This window comes from Cotesia typhae, unplaced genomic scaffold (genome assembly GCF_013202065.1).
Source record: "Cotesia typhae breed Kobodo isofemale line unplaced genomic scaffold, CoteBio_Ctyphae contig_27, whole genome shotgun sequence".
Lineage (NCBI taxonomy): Eukaryota > Metazoa > Arthropoda > Insecta > Hymenoptera > Braconidae > Cotesia > Cotesia typhae.
This window is the reverse complement of record NW_027423733.1, coordinates 1,421,395-1,442,804: the sequence shown is the minus strand read 5'-3', so window position 1 is coordinate 1,442,804 and position 21,410 is coordinate 1,421,395. Positions and strand designations below refer to the sequence as shown.

The window sequence follows — 21,410 nt, the reverse complement described above, 5'->3', positions numbered from 1 at the left end:
TGACTGTAGGCTTGGCCAAAGCTAGGTCATCCAGTCTTGGCCCCTGTTAGGATTACCATCCAACGGCTGATATTAGGTTACACAAACTTAGTCCAGTTTAGGGTGACTCTAGAGTCAAGTCTAGGTTCTTCAGTCTTGGCCCAAGCCTGGGTAATCATTGGAATGGCCAAGGCTAATTGCCCAGTTATGGCCCGGGCATGAGGCAATATAGGTTTGTCAAAATGGGCTTCCCAATAATGTCCCAGGCATGGCCCCGTCGTTCAACTCTGGAGCTTCCCGTATGAGTAGACTCGAAAAGCTTACTACATTCATTGCTATGATTAAAGTAAGGTCGTTATTCAACAGATTTCTCCGGCTCAGAAAACACAGGGCAGCGAGGTGTTCTTTGCTTATTACAATGCTCTGTGTTAAATAAGCATGAATCTCAAGTTTTAAGCACTCAGAAAAATCCACTAATTAATTACGTTATATTTTTTCATCACTCTAGTGTAAATTTTCTTTTCATTTATTTACTTTTTTTGTGCTTGTGCATACGTTGGGTTATTATACTCATTGTGTATTTTTTATTCATACCCTCTACCAAAAGTTTTATTTTGAAAACATCAGTAAATTTGTGAGCATAAATTTATTTCCAGTTGTTATAGATGAAAATGTCATAAAATGAGTCTACAAACAGTAGAACTTGAAATTTTCAATTAAATATTTGTACATTGCTAGTACATGCTAAATTTGTATTAGATCATTAAAATTTCGGTTGAAATTTAAAGCTTTTTGCATTTTGTGTGAATTTATTGATAAAATTTAATAGGATATTGTGTGACTAGGGATGAAACAAAACCATTTCAGACCAGAGTGAAGCAAGCTCAAAAATGCAATTTATTATTAATACTATTTTTCAAATTTTTAAAGCGCAATAACTTTTGAATGAATTTTTAACTTCCCGCTAAGAAAATTAAAGATTTTCAAAAATCGGGAACTCATTGTTTTCACCTCGTTTTGCAAAAATCGAATTTTCATCAGATCTCGACTTTTTAAGGGCACGGGAAGCTTCCCTGATGACCCCCGAGATGTTGTCACTATGTCACTGTGTGTGTGTGTGTGTGTGTGTGTGTGTGTGTGTGTGTGTGTGTGTGTGTGTGTGTGTGTAAACCTCTCATAACTTTTGAACGACTTGACCGATTTCATCGCGGTAGGCGTCATTCGAAAGGGCTCAACTGATTTTGACTATAACTTAGACTGATTCGGACCGATAGATTTCGAGAAATTAAAAAAAAAACGGTGAAAAAAAATTGAAAATTTTTTTTTTAAGTGGTTTTTTTGGAATAACTTTTAAACAGCTCAATCGATCGTCTCCAAAAACTAATCAGCTTTTAACCTTGAAAAAACACGTCGATTGCCGCTAATGCGGTCAAAATCGGTTAATTCGTTCAAGAGATATCGTGAACGAAAAAAAACTGAAACAAGTGTTTTTTCGGAAGTACTCCGAAATTTTTAGATCGATCAATCCAAACTCAGACATTCTTCATGAGGCTTAAAAAACTGCGTTGAATACCGCCAACCGCTTGGAAATCGGTTCATTCATTCGAAAGTTATTGCAGTTTGAAAATTCAAAAAATAGTGTTTTATCAAACTTTTATCAGATTTTTGAGCTCGAAGAGCTCATAAGCATAGGAAAGCTATATCTTCGAGCTTAGAGTGCTCAAAATATCACATAAATTATATTTTTGAGCTCGAAAAGCTAAAAAACGTCACAAAATTGCAATTTTAAGCGCTTAGATATGAAATTAGCGGGAAGTTGCAGGGATGGCCTTTAGAATCAACCGTTTTCCAGATTTTTTTTGAAAGTTTCTTAAAAATGTATATTAATTCGAAAAATATATAAAATTTATTAATTTTTATTTAATTAAAAAAAAATTAATTTCATAAATAGAAAATATTTTTTATAAATAAATAAAAATATATTTCATAAATAAAATATAAATTCTAAAATATCAATTTCTCAATTGAAAAAAATTTTGTGAAAAAATTGAAAAGTACAAAATTCATTAAAAAGTTTTTAGAGCAACTTCGAAGATTTTTTCTTAAATGTATACATTCCACTATTTTTATAATTCATATCGTGAATCTGCCATTAAATGTATCAATTAATTATAATATTAAAAATGTTAATTTGCCGATTCTTAGATTTAAAAAACCTAATAATGACCTCAAATAGATTATAATCACTCTAAAACTTATGCTTCAATAAAATTATTTTTTGAACATGAGAATGATATTTTTATTGTGATTCGCTGATTAACTGTTTATCATATGTCAAAAAGTTTCATATCACTCTACTACGAAGATAACAGTTAAACATGTTATACTTATTGCAGAAAGTAATAATTTGATGATATTTAGTTGGTGACTATGTTTGTAAATAATCAAATAATTATAAATAGTTCGTAATAATTGATTAAAAAGCCTATTTAGATCTAAACTTGAAATTTAATTAGAGTATTGTTTTGACTTTCACAAATTCCAAATTTTATCGAATTAGCATATACCTTTTATCCATGTAATTATTCCAGCTAATATTCATTGTAACTTTCAATGTGTAATCATTATAATGTTTGCGAGGCTTTTTTTCAAAAATTAATAATAATTGACACGAAGAAAAAAAATTTGAAATGAGAATTTGGAGTCTATAGGAGTTATAGCTTGGAAATTAAAAATTTTTAATGTTAACACCCACCTTCGCAAACCCCTGTGAGATGAGCTATCGTAAAATTTTCCCATAGACTTTTTCTACATCTCTTACAAAGGACTTCTACCAAATTCGAAGTTGATAAAAGCTATAGTTTAAAAACGGGAATTTTTCATTGTTAACGCCCCCGCAACCCCCTTGTGGGTGGAATGTTGTAAAATCCGTTCTTAGCTGACCTCTACTCGGCAAAAGGAATATTCCTGTTAAATTTCAAGTCTCTAGGTCTTATAGTTCCAGAGATATCGTGATGAGTGACTATATCTATAGAAAGTCTCCTATATATATATATATATATATATATATATAACTATTAAAAAAAACCTTCTCTTCTTTCACCGGAATATCAATTAATTTTTCATTTAAAAAAAAAATTGTTAGAATGAAAATTTTGAAAAATCGTTTAGGGGATTAATTTTTCGTAGGAGAAAAATTTTTATTCTAACAACAATTTTTTTTACAATGAAATTTTCGTTGATTTTTCGGTAAAGAAGTGAAGGTTTTTTTAATACACTAATCACAAAAATTAAGAGATATAAAAAAATTCTAAATTTTTGGGTGTGTCTTAACGAGCTGTAACTCCGATAAAAATAATCGTATAACAAAAAAAAAAAAATCAAAAGCAAATTTTAGCTCAAAGTGTCTAGTTTTCAGATACCACTATAAAAATTTTTTATCATGTTTGAGTTTGGAGAAATTCTAAGGAACGAAACGGGATGTCGTTTGCTCGTTGGTCGCCCCTTTTATTTATTAAGGGTGCCACTGGATTTTTGGACTCAGTATCCAGAACTGGACCAGAACATGGAGTTATAGGTCAGGTTCGGGAGAGATTGCTGAAAGGAATCAAAATTTAAACACAGGAAATTCGTTTTACAAAATTATATATTTATCCATTCCTTTTTACAATTGAGATAAAGGCCAATATAACAATATCTAAAAATTCACAGGACAAACCCATTCACTCACAACTCTCAGTCGGTTATATTTTGCGTTGTCTAGCTGACCCTCACGTCGCTGTAGTGCCCGCTGTCCACTAGACCCTCACGCTACTCTAACAAAGTTTACGCTGTCCCACGGACCCTCACGCCACTGTGTTGGAACCTCACGTTACTACACACGCTGTTCACACAGCGCACGGTGTCCCATGGACCCTCACGTTACTCTAAGAGATCTACCCCGAAGCCAGAGGAGTATACCACGGAGCTTAGATAGATCTATCTAAGCTCCGTGGTATCTTGAATTAATTCTAATTCTCCAAATCCGAGAATTTACTAAATTCATTTTAATCCATTTATTTTCAGTCCAAGTTAATTAATTCCGATATTTGAGTAACCTTAATTATTCTCTAAATTATTTTCATTTAGTTCAAACTATTTATTTAATCCACTTTAAAAGGTTAAAGTTTTACTAAATTTTATTTTCCTTGTAAACGTGAAAGTATGACAAAAGTTATTTCATTGTAAGCCGAGAGATTTTATTTTATTTTAAAATTGAACTAAGACTTTAGCCCCTACCTTGAGTATCCTCTACACGAAGTTTGAAATCGGGAAGATGGCCGACTATCTCTTTCGGTCTTGCGTCTCTGTCACACAACTTTTGACGATTTTTCTTATGAACAAAATTTTACCAATATTTTATTCTTTACTTTTAACGAATTAATTTAAACAAACATTTTAACAATTGTTATCTCATTCTAATTTTTACTTCTATTTTATTTTATGCAATTCAAATTTATTCCAAATTATTTAGTAAGCTATTTTCTGATTTTAAATTCCGATGATTTTACTGAACTTTTTACTGAGAGATTTTAATGAATGAATTTTAGTGTTGATTAAATTTTGTCTTAAATAATTTTAATTTTGGTTTACTCAATTCCAATTTTTCTGGCTTAAGTCAAATCCTTAATTACACGATTACTAACAATTTTTATTTTATATACGACATGAGAATCTGAAATTAATAACCCGAAATATGTTCCTAGTATTGTTAACCCAGATAAGCCTATGTGTAAAGTAACCTGACTAGGACAAATTATTTTCCCTAAACAAATCAATCAATAACCCGAAATAGGTCCTGATATTATTAATTAATTGTTTTATAATTTCTACAATCTTAATTTTAAATTTTATTTTAATTCTTAAAAACTAGCGATTGTGACCGAACGCGAAATGGCGATGACCTTCAGCCGACATACACAGAAAGAAAACTGTTCGACAAATTACGGTGAAAACATCGTAATTTTTAGTAAAGAATATTGCAGTGCCGGACCTAAACTCAAACATCGTAATTATTACGATGCAGCATCGTAAATTTCTATCACTCAAATTAAAAAGAAGCTTAGGTCACCGAAAAAAATAATTCTGTATTACCGAGGAATCGAACCCGTAGTCTGCTCCGCCACAAGCCCGAGGTTTATTTCCTTACGCTATCGGAGAGAATATCTAAACTTTCTGTTCAGTCACATACAGAAAAAAAATTTACTAAATAATCCCTGATAGCCACCTTACCTATAACTTACTGTCAATCTACGTCCGCAATTTGAAGCAAACTTGACGGAAAGAGTTGGCAAAGCGAGCGATTACCTATTAGTTACCTATAACTTACTCTGCAAATAGACGTCAAAAGTTGCTATACAAGTATTTCCTTCAAATTGTAGTAAAGTTGAAAGGAAATTTAACTACAAGTTTGATTGTTAACTTGTATTCAAGTTGCGGCCGTAGATTTCCGTCAATTTGCTTACAAGTGTTGTTGAAAGAAGAATTACCGCCCACTTGATGTATAAATTAACCGTAACTGCTGGAAGTCAACACTTACTGAGAAAGCGCTGGCTATCAGGGAACATCGTAATTTTCAATAATTCAAATTGTATTCTGTTGTCACGGGGCTCCTTCATTACCCGTTGAAGGTCCTCACCCTAGCCGCGGTTAGTTATCGACGGATCACAGAGCGCTGTGGTCTAGGATGCTCGCGCAGTAGAAATAAAATTTACATAGTAAAATAAATTTTACAAAGTTCCGGGTATGGAGGGTAGAGGTAAGGAGAATCATCTGTGTATGAAAAAGTGTCCGTCGAACTGTATTAAATTAGGGTGGCGCCACATTAGCATCAGGGTAAATTTTAAAGGGAGCGCCAAATATTATTGGAGTAGATTTGAGAAATGAACAAGGAAAAAAAAACTTCCGCTAAGTTACCGCGCGCCTTTCAAAATCCGCATAAAGTAGAAAACAACATATGATTTTTTGCGTATCATTTAACTATTACTTGTGAATATTAAAAAATAAATAAACATTTTAATAAGAAGAAAGAATTATGTTATACAAAGTAAATAAGTAAAGAAATATAATGAAATAAACAAATATTAATCAAGAGCAAAACGAAAATAAAAAAATTTTCCTCATAAACATTCAATTTCTGCATTTAAAAATTTTTTAGAATAAAACATAGAAACCTTCAATCAATTCACGTATTAAAACATTGTTATTCGCTAAAAAAATAATTTATTTAAAAATACATAATATAATATAAAAGGCATAATGATGTATATATATAGTTGTCTATAGTAAATTAAATGTTAAAAATAATAAAAAAATCACTAGTATTGAGTTTATGACAATAATTTGGCATTTTTCTATTCATTTTAGTTTTAATTTTTGCTGCTTCGTAACGCTTATTCTCTGACTTAGCCAAAAATGGGCGCGCATAACAATATAAATATCTATAACCTTTGCCGTTAAACTATTTTCATGTTGAAAGCACCCAATTTTAAAACGATTTCTTTTTTGAGTTCCATAGTTATTTCGCTAATTGTTTCAATATTAGTCAAGTTTTTACTGACAGCTCTTAACACACACCTTTCCAATTGCTTCGTCAAATCAAATAATTGATTACTTGCAAAACGTAGCCCGCCATATAAGTCCATTTTATTGATAACGTCATTCCGCTGTAATTGTTTACCAACTTCGGCATGCATCTCTATAGCTTCTAAACAAATTTCACATTTTATCATTTTTCTCAATTTGCGAACTATATAACCAGTTATGTACGACTGGACCGCATCACTAGTTACGGCTTCGTTATAATCGTGGTCCGCGTCGATTGAGGAGCTTTCATCTAATGGTCGAGAACTTTCCATAATTTTGTCAATGCTTTCAAGCCATGAATCCTTGCCTTGTTTTTCAGATGAATTTAAGACATACTTAGCATCTATTAGACTCCGTAAAAGATCTTTTCCTGAAACATTGCACCCTCTTGGTGGACGTATCAGGGAGAAGCAAGATGCTAAGCGATATACTTGAGCAAACATTTTAGGGTCGGGATGATCGTTACCTCCACATGAATGTCTCATCACCGAAAAAAATCTCTGAAATTTAAAATAAATAAATATTTATTAGAAAACAGAACGAATTATACTTAAAATTGTAATATTATGATCATAAGTATAATAACCTCCAAAGGGTCTTGCGATAAAGTAGCAGTCATTAAATATTTAAAATCACATTCGATTTTAAGCATTTCTAAAATTTCAAGAGTTGCCCGTAAGGTTACTTTTAATTCGAGTAAAGTACTTCTCGAAACAGGTATTTTCTTCTCAATATTTTCCCAATCTTCAAGGAATTGTAAGAATTTTAAAATCGCCTGAAATATGTTCATATAAAATCAGTATTAAAATATCAAAACGATGAAATTGATCAGCTACAAACCAATAAAAACATTATAGAGCAACATCAACATTAGGCCAATGTACAATTTTTTTACTTTATGCATACATCTGTCATCAAGATTCTATACACTGTCAATTAAAGCAAAGAACAAAAAAATTATCACACAAAATAAGCCACAAACTTAAGCAATATAAAAAAAAAATTACCGAAATAATTCTAACGTATGCTCAATACATCAAAATATTGATAAAATAAACTTTTCTAAGCTACTTTTAATATAACACATAAACGTTCGGCATGGAGTACCTGACAATTTAGGCGTGGTACCTATTGCCATGATCGTCGAGCCAAAGCTTACTCGTCGAGTGATTTTCTTCCAATGAAACCTACAATCTTTCAACTTCTGATTATTTTTTGTTTTTATAACCAATCTTACTTGTTTTTGACGGCAATCATCTTCAAAATGCAAAGCATCTCTCGGTATGCGTGATGACATCGCTTGGATCAAGTTAAAAACTAGATCAATAAATTTTTGCGTCGGAGTAGAATCTTTTAATTTGTCCCAGATTGATTGATAGTGAGCCATGGCAACTGATACTTCATGACCGAATACCTACAAGCATCGAAATTAATATATTATAATAAAATTAACGGAATTAAAAATATAAAACCTATAGTACTGTCAATTTTCTTTTTAATTAATAGATGTGAATATAGAAATATTATACAAACTTGTGTAGCAAGAGGAACATTCATTGCTTGGAATCCCTTTGGTTTTAAATGCGCAGGTGTTAATTTGTAAGCGATTTTCAAATTCGGCTGACGATAATTTTCTTCTTCTAACAGTGCTTCCCAATGTAGTTTCTTTACTGTCCCAAAAGGAGTCTGAAAAATTTATAATCTTGATAACAACAATAACATAGCAAAATTTCTTAATATACAGAAATGTACTATATTCTACCTTAAACTCATGCAGTTTGTCATCTAAGGTCGAAGTTCGGAAGCATTTGAGTAAATGATTGAAATCCGATATCATCCATAGTCGCCGTGAGCTGCTGTATGGATGTTCACAGCTGATATTTTTTTCGTCTACACTGAATATTTTCCAAACACCTCTATTCCAAGATGCACCATCCATAACAACAACATCAACATTGATCCCGCTATTTTCTATCAATATAATACATTCGACGATGAGTTTATGTAGCGGTTCGCTTTTGCAAGCGTTCTTTGATAGAAAACAACCCAATGATTGCACCCATCTACCTTTAAATGGTACAAATTTGAATACCAAAGCATGGTCAGCCGATTTATTTTTTAAATCCTCTGGGGTGTGCTTTCCGAGGTCAACAAAATCAGAAAATTTCATTAATTGTTGATTAAAAAAAACACCTTGGCTCAATTTCATCTCGTCAACCAAAATAACTCCTCGTTTTTCTCCTTTCCCCATTGTTTTACATCTGTCTTATAAGGCAAAGAAAGTAGCAGGTTGGAAGCCGTAAGCAGAACAGCTAATTTTCCGAATAAATTTATTTAGTGTATTAATAGAGGGAAGAGGTAAAATATTTCTGTAACGTAAGAATTGATACGTGTTTTTGCTTTTTAAGCGAATCATTATACACTCGTATATCCACTCTAAGGTAAATCGTCGACCTTTAGCATTCTTTTTTTTCGCGGCTTCAAAGCACGAATTTACGGCACTTTGGAATTCTGTCGGCAACTTCAGGATTGCTTCTTGTACTATTGCATTTGACTTCTTAGCACACTCTGACTTTGTTATAAATATTCTTTGTTTTAGTCGAATTTTTTGTAAGTCAACAATAAAGTTGTTAAAAATTTTAGACGTCGTGAACAAAATCGGAAAAAAAAAAATAAAATTATATCCGAATTTTTATATCATATACAAATCTTACATTTTACTAATTAATATATGTAAGTAAACTAACAGAATTTTATTATCATTTTATTAATAATATATTTAAAAATTTGGAAATTTCTGTAGTACTTTATTATGTTGTAGCATAAATGACGGAAGTTTTATAATTTAATGTACAATTTTTATTTAACCAAAATCAAATGAATTATTGAATATTATGTACAAATTTTGTGCGCATTAGGTATAAAAACTATTTCATTGCAAAAATATATGTACAATTTGTATGTATAAATCACCCTAGATGGAACTAAAAATATTAGGAAGTATATAAAATTATTTTATCTTTAGTCTTATTGAATACTGTCCAAAAACTTTCAAATTGCCATGTAAAAATGGAATATTTAACGATTAACATGACCATACTCTAGTATGATATATATATATATATATATATATATATATATATATATATATATATATATATATATATATATATATATATATATATATATGTTGATATAACGATACTTCTCAACAGATTATCAGTAATATTATGTTTTCATACTCTTCGCAAGTACACATATATTAATATTATCCAGCAGGAAATTTTTACGAGTGATAATCAATTTTTGATGCACTATGTAGCCATTGCAGTTGTATAAATTGAGAAGTTTGCCTGTTAAATAAATAGATAAAACAGTTGTTTAATTACATCAAATGAATTGAAAGTCATATAAATTTTGTGATTTCTAGACCTCACTCCATTTTACCGTCATAGAGTATTTGTATGTTGATATTTTTGGAAATGAAAAACCAGTCGAGCATGAAATCAACTTTTCCCATAACCAATTTTGTTAAATAATATTAAATTAAAGGCCAGAGTGAACAATAAGGTACTTGTTATTGTATGTTGATATTTTTGAAAATGAAAAACCAGTCAAGCATGAAATCAACTTTTTCCCATAACCAATTTTGTTAAATAATATTGAATTAAAGGCCACAGTGTACAATAAGGTACTTGTAAATAATAAAAATTAGTAAAGATCTACTTTATATGTCAGATAAATTCAATACGTATATAGTATCAAAACTTATTACTGGAATGTGAAAATTTATTATTTTATTATATACACCCTCCATCTAACATTTATAAACCCTTTGTTGTCGTCCTTCGTTAAATTATGTAAGCATTATAACTGCTTAAACATAGAATTTATAGTAGAAGTGATAAACGTAAAATTAAAAACGATTCCAATTGTTAAATTAACAAATCTTGAACAATAGTAAGAATGAAATGCTGCTTCTAGCCTCAAACAATTGTATTTTACAAAACTTACCATTTGTTTTAAACGTTTGCACTGTTTAACCAGATTTGAAGCACGTTTTTTTTTAGCAGTTGTTGTTTCCAAATTCATTGAAGTCGACTTTTGACTCTGTAATCGATTCCGTAAGATTCGACAAGATTTACATCTCGGATTAGCTTGGTTTCTTTTATAAATGTCATCACCAACTATCACATTTTTACAAAGTTTTGAATACCTGAAAATTAATGTAAATATATTAATTCAATTCGTATAAATTCTGTCCTCAGTAGTTCATACATTCACTTATCAAAAAACAAGCAATTCTTACTTAGTACTGTCAATCTGAGTACCAACGCATATAGGCCACCTTTCCACTGATTTTAAGTAGTTATAGACACAACTTAATGAATGCAATTTTTCGTTTAGAGGTAGTTCTTCATTGTTAGGAAAAATAACCTGAAATAAAATAATAATCAATGATTGTTTTAAAAAAATAGATGTATCTACTCGAACATTAATTAAAACATACAGTAATAGATGTATCCTTGTTTAAGCGTAACCGAATTTTGATCTGCTGAGTTGTTGGGTCCATTCGCATTAATACCAATCCATTGGGCTTGGGTATATACAGCCAAAACGGCGGTAATTTTAGAGCTTCGATTTCTTACAGATTATAGGAATCCGTAGATGCGTCTTGACTGAGAGGTGGTCCTATCAAGTCTTATTCACTTTGAACAACAGCACCTATTGGATTATTAGGAAAATCTTCATCTGCTAATATTTTCGGTGGCTCGATGTTGTTTTCGTGCACTTGAAACAGCTCTTCGTCTCCAGAGTTATTTAAATGAAAGCTTGGCTTTTCCACTTCATCTACAGTACTTGTTAGAAGCTCATGTTCAAGTATCGGAATAAACTGATGCTGGATCGTTGGTAAAGCTTCTTCTTTAAGTATTTTTTTTCCTAAAGGCATAATCTTGAGCTTTCCTTTTATGTACAGTTTCTCGTACATTTTTATTTGTTCCTCTTTAAAATGGAGATGACAGATGTAATCAGTAGCCTTTAATTCAATACCCAACGAAATTTTCCAATTTTGTAATCTCGCCGGTGTCTGTGAAATTAGATAAATAAAAAATTAATATGCCTTCGTTGACTAAAAAAATTATAGAAATGAGCAATGGTTTATAAAGTAAATTTTTCATAATAAATTGATTTACATACTGTTGGTTGGAAATACGAAATAGACTGAGGCGAACCATTTTTTTTATTTTTGGATTTACGCCCACTTGGACAACTTTTCACAACACAAATTTTACCTATAACTGTTTTGGTATTCACGTACTTTTTTATAAAATTAAATGTTAATAAACCAATAAGCGTACTATTCACAGTTTACGAAATAAAATCACTTTAGGTGCACGTTCCCTTATAATATTTTTTTAAGGTTATATTTACTATAATATTCTGTACTACGTAAGTTGTTGAAATTTTAAATAATTGACTACTCTAGTCGACAATGATTTTACATTTTTCAACTCGGCATACTTCAATTCATCTACAATTGCTACATTCATACCATACCCTTTATGTAAACCAGCGCGATCGTGGAAGAATTATGAACTGTTATTTATAGCATACAGCTGAACACTTTTTCAACTTTTCTCCCATATGAGATGATTCTCCTTACCTCTACCCTCCATAGGTAAAATTTCATGAAGCGTAAAATTTCAGGAATTTAGAGAATTAGTAATTCGGATAAAGTGTGTATTGAGTTACCGTCCGGTGGACGATTCTTGTATGGAATTTAGTGAGTATTTAGAAACGTTGTATAGACGCCCGAGTCGGGGGTACAACGGATTAAGTTAGAAAACCGCTGCGTAGACGCTCGAGTCGGGGGCGCAGTCGGGAATAGGTTTTAATCGGTATTCCGTCAGGTTGACGAGGTAAATAATGTTAATTGATATGCCGTCAGGTTGACAAGGGAAAATTTAGATTTTAAGGTATTCCGTCGGAGTGACGAGGTAAGAATAATTGACAAGGGCCAACGTAGGTGAGAGGTTCTCACGATTAAGTTAGTTTAAGTTGTAAGAATAATTGGCAAGGGCCAACGTAGGTGAGAGGTTCTCACAATTAAGTTAGTTATAAGGAAATTGTTAAGTTTGTAGATTGATTGAATAAATCATTTTAAATTGTTATAAATAATTTTTCTCAGTTTTATTTACAGCCTTTCTTGGACTTCTCACGACCCTGTCTTTTCCCTCTCATGTTCCCCGGTTTCTGGAACACCGTGTCTAAATTCCCAGTGGCGCCCTTTCTAAAGAGGAAAGGGGTAGCCAACTGAACCAGGGCAAAACCCCCTGGTTACAAACAAGTGCATTTCATTTGCTGTTGATGTTTTGACTTGCTCAACTATGAGTGATTCGATGCCCATCAAAGTATTTTCGTGATGTAAATATTATTTTAAAAAAATTTTTACAAAACATGAATTAATTCTTTTTTATAGTTGTATTTTCAATTTTCTTTAATTCTGACAAGTAATTTTTTTGAAAAGAAATATTCTCTTCTTTTCCTGTCAAACTGAATAAGTCTTATCAAGTCTTAATAACTCTTTGAGAAAGTCCGAAATTACAGGGAAAATTTGACTTTTGAAGAGTTTTGCTGAATTTTGACGACTTATTAAGTCTTTCCTTTACTTAGTTAGGGATGTGAAGACTTTCGAAAAGTCTTATTCAGAGTTATAAAGACTTTTCAAGAGTTTTTTCTGAGAATTATTTCCACAAGGGCAGATTTCTAAAGAAATTTATCTAAAAATATTTAGAAATATTTTGTATTTTTTTTCGGATAGGATATGAAAAAATGATATTGTGAAAAAAGAAACTTTGATTTGGACCAGTATTATAACAGACAGCACTAAAGAAAAAGTATAAGCCCTATCGCAATACGTTTATAAGCGCACAGCTTATATCTTATAGCTTATATTCAACCAACGTAACATTATCGTTTAAAAAACTTAAAATAATTCATCAAAGTATACTTCAAAGACTAAATAGTCTTTAATTGTTATACCGAAAAAAAATTATTTCTTGGAAATAAATAAATTAATGACTCAAAAAAAAGCCATTCGTAACACAAGTCAGTGACATCTTGAATCAATGTTATCGCCTATCTTGAACCAAGAGACAAAAATTCTTGAAAGAAATATATCTATATCTATATCTAGTTTCAAGAGTTCAAATTTTGAAGAAAAAAATTTTCTTGAATTAAGATTGTTTTTTTATTAGTGTATAAGCTATACGCGTAAACGTATTGCAATAGGACTTATACTTTTTTTTTGTAAAGAGAAAAAACCGAAAAAGTGCTATTCTGCTGATAATTCGGTATTTTATGAATGAGTAATCGAAAATTCTCTAAAGTTTACTCGAAAGAATTTTTCAATAGATTCTAAGAATTGCCAAACAATTACGAAAATCAACAACAAAAACTTCCAAATTGATTTATTTGGCGTCAAATGCCCCATAGTTATTTATTATATTTGGATCATACATGAACTAACTTCATCGACACTAAAAAGACTACCAAAAAAATTTTGTATATGTTTTTATGGTTAATTTTTCAAATCAGTCTAGTACAAATATACGACTGATATAGGAAAACGATAAAAAATATATTATTTATGACAAATAAGTCTACATTACCTACAAACTATAGAAACTCCTTTTGTCTGCACCAAATTCATTTTCATTCTTATTTTGTAGTTTGGTGTTTGACAGCAGCAGCGTTGATCTAATCTTCTATTTATAAGAGTGATCTATCTCTGATCTTGTGATTTTATCATCTGCCATACAATTGTATTTTCAATAGTTTTGTTGGCAAACAACGTAATTTGAGATATCTCAATAGGGATAATATACTAGTGATGCTAGTCTACCAATTGTGTGTGATAAAATTAATCTCTCTCGATATAATACAGTTTTTTATACTTCAGAAATTCAAAAGCTTATGAGAAACAAATATTGTAACCATGGAAAGAATAATGTTACAAGTGTACCTCTGGTTACAAAATCTACATTTTTTCATTATTTTGAAATATCTAAAGATAAGTTACCAAATAAACAAATAACAGCTTAGGGTGAAATAGAGTTCGAATCACCTGTTCACTAGAAATCCATGATATTTTGTAGTAGATTTGATAAAATTCTAACTTTTGCATCATTTATGTTTATTTTATCTTGAAATTACTGAAATTTTGAACTTTTAATGGATTAAACGCCTTTAAATTCATTATTTTTATTGTGCGAATATATATTGCGAATATATAGTGCGAATATATAAGTACGAAATCTACTTCCATTTCGGCTGCGGAATGGTCTTTTTAACTTCCCGCTAAGAAAATTGAAAATTTTCAAAAATCGGGAAGTTATTGGTATCACCACGTTTTTCGAAAATCGAGTTCTCATTAGATCTTGCGTTTTGAGGTCCTAGGAAGCTTCCTTGACTATTCCCGCGATGATGTCCGCGCGCGCGCGCGCGTGTGTGTGTGTGTGTGTGTGTCCCTTTTATAACTTTTGAACGGCTTGACCGATTTCATCGCGGTTAGTGCCATTCAAAAGGGCTTAACCAAACTTAGATTTCCTGAAATTTTAACCGATTCGGACCAGTAGATTTTGAGAAAGTGTAAAAAAACTACAAAAAAAATTTTTTTGAAACGTAGTTTTTTTGGAATAACTTTTAAACGGCTCTACCGATAAATTCCAAAAACTAATCAGCTCTTAACATCAAAAAACCACGTCGATTGCCGCCAGCCCGGTCAAAATCGGTTGATTCGTTCGTGAGTTATCGTCAACGAAAGGAAACCGAAAAAAGTGTTTTTTCGGGGTTACTCTGAAATTTTCGGTTTGATTAATTAAAACCTGAAAATAACTTATGAGGGTGATGAAACTGCGTCGAATGCCGCCAACCGCGTGGAAATCGGTTGATCCATTCAAAAGTTATCACGATTTGAAAATTCCAAAAATATTGATTTAATAAACTCCTATCAAACTTTTGAGCTCGGAGAGCTCAAAACTACTACACGAAAATTAGATTTTTGAGCTGGAAGAGCTCAAAAACATAATAAGTGCAATATCGAGCGCTTAATTACGAAAGTAGCGGGAAGTTGTAGGGATGGCCGTCAGGGTCAACCGTTTTCCTAATTTTTTTCAATGTAACCATTTGACGGGCTATAAATTCGGAACTAGTGGTTCTACAATCTTCGAGGACAATAATATTTTTGGAGAGAATTCAATTTCCTACGAAAGCCATAAAAGGTTTTTCGGAACAAAATTTTTTTAATACCGAAAAGTCCACTTAAAACAAATAAAAAATATTTCCTGTGTTATTTACATGGGAATTGAATTCTTTAATGAACTAAACCGTTATTGAACTTATTTCCTTTAGCCCAGCGGCGTAATTTTTTATTTTATATAAACTACTGGATTTTCAGAAATAGCAGTAAAAAAAAAAAAAAAAGGCCATTCGGCAGCCGAAATGGAAGTAGATTTCATAAATAGCGAATTCTAATTATATATATATATATTAATAATAATTTATTTATTTATTAATTATACATAATGACTTAAAATTTTTTACATTTAAGAATTTTTTATTAACAATATTTTAATCCAAATTTTTAACATTATATTGTAACATCATGAAATAAATTGTCGATTTTTAAACATTTTTAATCTCAATAATTCGTAATTTATTAAACTTAATAATTTTTTTTTTTTTTTTTTTTTTTTTTTTTATTAAGTGGAATAAGGTTAGATGAAGTGAGGTAAGGTAAGGTAAAGTAAGCCCAAATAGATGATCATGTACCAGTATATGATCACTCCATGTATTTGTATACATATATACACAAATATAGGTATACAAATGCATGGAGTGATCGTATACTGGTAAGGTAAGAGCCTCATAACGTTCAATGAAAACGTTTTGATTCTAACTAAAACGGGAAAGACAGTAAAAATTATATACATACACTAAAAAAAATTTTTATTTCACCGAGAATACTAAATTTTTCATTTACTCGAGTTTTATTGATTTAAAAAAACTGGTATTCATAAACTTAATATGCCACGCTTTATCATAATAGGCTAGTTTTATAACAGTAAGTAAACGGCACTCTTATAGATAGAATAAAGAAACATTTACTTGGTAAAAAAAAATTTTTTTTTCAGTGTAATAAAATTTTTGAATAAACAATAAAAAATGAATTGAATTGCAAAATTTATAAAAAAGATGATTAAAAAAATAAAGTAACCAAAATAAGAGACATAAAAAAAAAGAAATTAGATTAAAAATTAAATAAAAAACAAATATAATTTTATTCACGAAAATGACAAATACTACCTCAGGAATCGTCACGTTTTCAATACACATTAATTTTGTGCTCTTATATTGATAAATTCTATTCCATACTGTTAAGAATTGATAACAATCAAATTTGAATGTGATGCAATGAAAATAAATGATAAACCAAATTATTAATAAATATATAGCAATAAATAAAAAAAAAATTCTTGAGTTGTATTAGTCATTTTGCCATGGTATAGGCCTACTGGGGACCCGCCATGTAAAAGAAAGGGAACGCATCATTCCACACAGTACCCCAAGGGTGATGCGGAAATCTGTGTCATGACAGATTGACCGACGTACAAATATAATAAAAAGTTACTTATCAGTACAATACAAGTTGTAAATTAGAAAAATTCAGTAGAATTTAGGATATAACGATAAAGAAATCCACTACTAAAAAAATAAATAAATAAATAAATAAATAAATAAAATAAAAAAAAAAAAATAGAACAATGGTTGACCCTTAAGGCCATCCCTGCAACTTCCCGCCAATTCTAGACCTAAACGCTTGAAATTGCACTTATGACGTTTTTGAGCTCTTCGAGCTCATAAATACAATTTGTATATTATTTTGCCTCTCCAAGCTCAAAATATAGCTTTTGTATGCTTTTGAGCTCTTCGAGCACAAAAGTTTGATAGATATTTTGATAAACCACTATTTTTGGAATTTTCAAATCGCAATAACTTTTGAATGAACGAACCGATTTTTACGCGGTTGGTGGCATTCGTCGCAGTTTTTTAAGCTCCATGATGAATTTTTAAGTTCAAATTCATAAAACTAAAAATTTCGGAGTTATTCCGAAAAAACGCTTTTTTCGGTTTTCATTCGTCAACGATAACTCACGAACAAATCAACCGATTATGACCGGACTGACGGCGATCAACGTGGTTTTTTGATGTTAAGAGCTAATTATTTTTCGGAAATGATTGATGGAGCCGTTTAGGAGTTATTAAAAAAAAACCACTTTGAAAAAAATTGTATTTTTCATTTTTTTTGAGATTTCTCGAAATCTATCGGACCGAATCGGTCCAATTTATATTCGAAATCTAAGTTTGGTCAAGCCCCTTCGAATGGCACCAACCGAGATCAAAGCGGTCCAGCCATTCAAAAGTTATAAGAGGTTTACATATATCCACACACACACACACACACACACACACACACACACACACACACACACACACACACACACACACACACACACACACACACACACACACACACACACACACACACACACACACACACACACACACACACAGAGAGAGACACACACACACACACACACACACACACACACACACACACACACACACACACACACACACACACACACACACACACACACACACACACACACACACACATCCATACAGACACACACACACACACACATCCATACAGACACACACACACACACACATCCATACAGACACCCTCGCTAGAGAAGTCAGGGAAGCTTCCTGACACCTTAAAACGTCGAGATCTGATAAAAACTCGATTTTTGAAAAACGGGGTAAGAACAATAACGTCCCGATTTTTGAATATCTTCGATTTTCTTAGTGGGAAGTTAAGAAATTTGGACGCGTTATACTTATTAATCAAAAAATAAAAACGACTGCAAGAGTAAAATTTCATTAAAAATCTACAGACGAAGAGGTTAATTTGAGTTGAGGAGAATGAATTGGTATGGAAATTGAAGCTCATTAAATGGGCTTTAATACAAAATTTACACAAAAATTAAATAAGTTATTTCATTTAAAAGTTATACGCGAAAGAATCTGCCAGAAAATGAGTTTTTATGATTTTGAAAATTTTAAAACCCTGCAATTTCTGAACTACTTGACCGATTGAGCTCATCTTTGAACTTGGCCTTAATTTTCGTCTGAAAAATAAGTATGTTGAGTTTGGAAAAGATCCATGATGAATTGGAGACGCTATCGTCCGGATAAGCCGCGTTATATCGTATATATATATATATATATATATATATATATATATATATATATATATAAATACATACATATATAAACTTTTGAACTAATGGTATTTTCTGAATCAGCTTGACGAACTGAGTCAGAAAATAGAAAAATTTTTCGAAAGTTGCGTCACGAGGACAAATGCAATAGTTAGATTTCTATGAAATCTACTAAAAATTAGGAAAACGGTTGACCCTAAAGGCAATCTCTGCAACTTCCCGCTAATTCCGTAAATACATCGCCGTTTTTTTTTAAGCTCTTCGAGCTCTAAAATACATTCTATATGTTATTTTGAGCTCTTCGAGCTCAACAAGATACCATTTCTGTGCTTTTGCGCTCTTTGAGTTTAAAAGTCTAATAGAAGTTTCATAGAACACTATTTTTTGGATTTTTAAACCGCAATAACTTTTGAATGACTGAACAGATTTTTACGCGGTTGTCAACATTCTACGCAGTTTTTTAAGACTCATAAAGAATTATGAAGTTTCAATTGGTCAAACTAGAATCTTCGCAGTAACTCCAAATTTCTCAAAGAAATTTCTCCAAATTTCTCAAAATCTATTGGTTCGAATTGGTTCAAAATTTCAGGAAATCTAAGTATGGCAAAGCCCTTTCGACTGACACCAACCGCGATAAAATCGGTTCAACCGTTCAAAGGTTATAAGAGGTTTACATACTTACACACACACACACACACACACACACGTGCGCGCGCGCAAATACTTTTTCGAATGTGGTTTTTTTGGAATAACCTTTAAACGGCTTTACCGATCGAATCCAAAAACTTCAATGTACATTTATCAGAAAAAAAAAACTGATCTCTAAATTTCTTCATTTTCTCAGTCAAAAGAATTCCCGAAATTTACTTCCCGGGAAAAGATTATCATGCATGAACATGTATAATCAGGCGTTAATTTCATGCATGATCATGCATTTATGGCTGTGTCATTTGCCATGCAAGGGCTTGTATGATTATTCATGATCACATGTGATGAAGCATAAGTATGCTTTTACATGCCTGGCAAATATTCATGAGCAATCTGCATGACCAAGCGTGACCAAGAATTTTTATCGCGAAAAAAAAATTTTCGTTGAAAAAAAAATTTTTTCTGTTTAAATTAAAAATATAATTAAAAATACAATTAAAAATATAATTGTTCAGCTTTCATAATTGCTTACCTGGACATTTCTTATTGTCATCTATGTCATTTCTCTGTTTACCCGATGACTTTGTAGCTTTTGGTTTATTAAGAGTTTTTCCAGCCGTTGACTTCGTCTGAGAAGTATCAAAAGATGTTGAAGGTCTGTCGGTAAATGTTGCTGTGCCTGACGAGCCGGCTTCTGACGGAAGTTTATTTTCTTTTCCTATTTCTTTTGAATCATACATTTGGTAGTATGTCGGTATGGGACTATCAAATACAAAACAATCTGTAGATCGATTAATTACAATATTAAAAAATTATTCCATAGAAAATATACCGGATTTGTAAATACATTAGAGATATTGACATTGATTATACATGATAATCATTAGTAAATTATCTTTCAGTAATATTCTAATAAATTTCATATTTTTACCTTCATTTTTACAAAATTCCAAAAGTTTAGTAGCAAACATCGTATCTGCAAAATAATAACGAAAAATTAAAATGAAAAAAAAATAAGGTTATGTTACGCTTAAAATATTGATAGATACGATGACAAATTTACCTGTCTTTGCACGATCAAAAATTTCCTGAGTAACTTTCAGCTCGTATTGAGTATTTTCAATACAGTCTAATAAAGTTAATTTTAGCAATTCTTCCATTGTTTCGTTTATCAATCCAAATTAATTACAAAACTCTGTGATTTAACTGCTGGTATTGTTTATAAAACGTTAGGCACTTTAAATAGTTTTGACTGATCACGTGATCAAACTACTGCGAGTACCTTACCTCAAAAAAGCCAGTACTCGCAGCAGAATATGGCGGCGATTTATGACGTCATATATTTCCCTAGGATACTGCGGCAGTATACTGGCAGTCAATTACGGAACGAATTTTTCTATAGTAATAGCACTGTGCAGTGCTCGCAGTGCATATCGGAACATACCCCAAGTCAAAATTCGAGTACTGTTTTAACCGAAAAAATGTCTAAACTCTTTGAAGTCTAATATGCCGCTAAAAATCAAGTCTTTTTTGGGCGTACAAGACGGTATCGGAGAATAAGTACGGTTAAACCAGACGTACGCAGGTCTGTTTTGACCGTAAAAATTTCCAAAAGTATAACATTCTCATTATTAATATTATTATTATTATACTTGTCATCTTGTTGATTATTATTATTTTTCTTGCCATCTTGTAGTTCTTAGGCGCGAAAATTCAAATTAATAAAAAACAAATTATTATGAAAAGTTGAAATTTAAAAATTAAAAATAAATAATAATAAAAATTATAATAATATTAATCTCAGAA

At 31.2% G+C, this 21,410-nt stretch overlaps 2 protein-coding genes across 5 annotated transcripts; both read right to left on the bottom strand.

The window, feature by feature from the left end:
• Positions 1-7,226: 7,226 nt before the first annotated feature.
• On the bottom strand, positions 7,227-21,014 carry LOC141525789 (uncharacterized). Of its 4 annotated transcripts, none has more exons than XM_074240416.1 (4): positions 8,366-9,049; positions 8,137-8,289; positions 7,711-8,017; positions 7,227-7,378 (listed from the first exon to the last, which is right to left on the bottom strand). In XM_074240416.1, exons 1-4 carry the CDS (start codon positions 8,852-8,854, stop codon positions 7,350-7,352), a joined length of 978 nt encoding a protein of 325 aa, XP_074096517.1. In that variant the 5' UTR covers positions 8,855-9,049; the 3' UTR covers positions 7,227-7,349. The 4 variants fall into 4 exon arrangements, with proteins under 4 accessions (XP_074096517.1, XP_074096515.1, XP_074096518.1 ...); XM_074240417.1 differs by lacking the exons at positions 7,711-8,017; positions 8,137-8,289; positions 8,366-9,049 and adding exons at positions 20,137-20,385; positions 20,536-20,580; positions 20,668-21,014 and having other exon boundaries at positions 7,238-7,378; XM_074240415.1 differs by having other exon boundaries at positions 7,279-7,378; positions 7,611-8,017.
• Positions 9,810-12,108, bottom strand: LOC141525816 (uncharacterized). The gene is made up of 5 exons (XM_074240458.1): positions 11,803-12,108; positions 11,114-11,692; positions 10,913-11,040; positions 10,618-10,819; positions 9,810-9,956 (listed from the first exon to the last, which is right to left on the bottom strand). Exons 2-5 carry the CDS (start codon positions 11,180-11,182, stop codon positions 9,918-9,920), a joined length of 438 nt encoding a protein of 145 aa, XP_074096559.1. The 5' UTR covers positions 11,183-11,692; positions 11,803-12,108; the 3' UTR covers positions 9,810-9,917.
• Positions 21,015-21,410: the final 396 nt, after the last annotated feature.

Bases quoted from the DNA above. Each gene is read 5' to 3' on its own strand.
- LOC141525789 (XM_074240414.1), bottom strand. From the start codon at position 8,854: ATGGGGAAAGGAGAAAAACGAGGAGTTATTTTGGTTGACGAGATGAAA. The intron at 8,290-8,365 runs GTAGAATATAGT...TAAATTTTTCAG, and splicing joins ACAAACTGCATGAGTTTAAG to ACTCCTTTTGGGACAGTAAA. The intron at 8,018-8,136 runs GTTTGTATAATA...CGATGCTTGTAG, and splicing joins ATGTTCCTCTTGCTACACAA to GTATTCGGTCATGAAGTATC.
- LOC141525816 (XM_074240458.1), bottom strand. From the start codon at position 11,182: ATGCGAATGGACCCAACAACTCAGCAGATCAAAATTCGGTTACGCTTA. The intron at 11,041-11,113 runs GTATGTTTTAAT...ATTTTATTTCAG, and splicing joins ACAAGGATACATCTATTACT to GTTATTTTTCCTAACAATGA. The intron at 10,820-10,912 runs GTAAGAATTGCT...ATTAATTTTCAG, and splicing joins ACTCAGATTGACAGTACTAA to GTATTCAAAACTTTGTAAAA.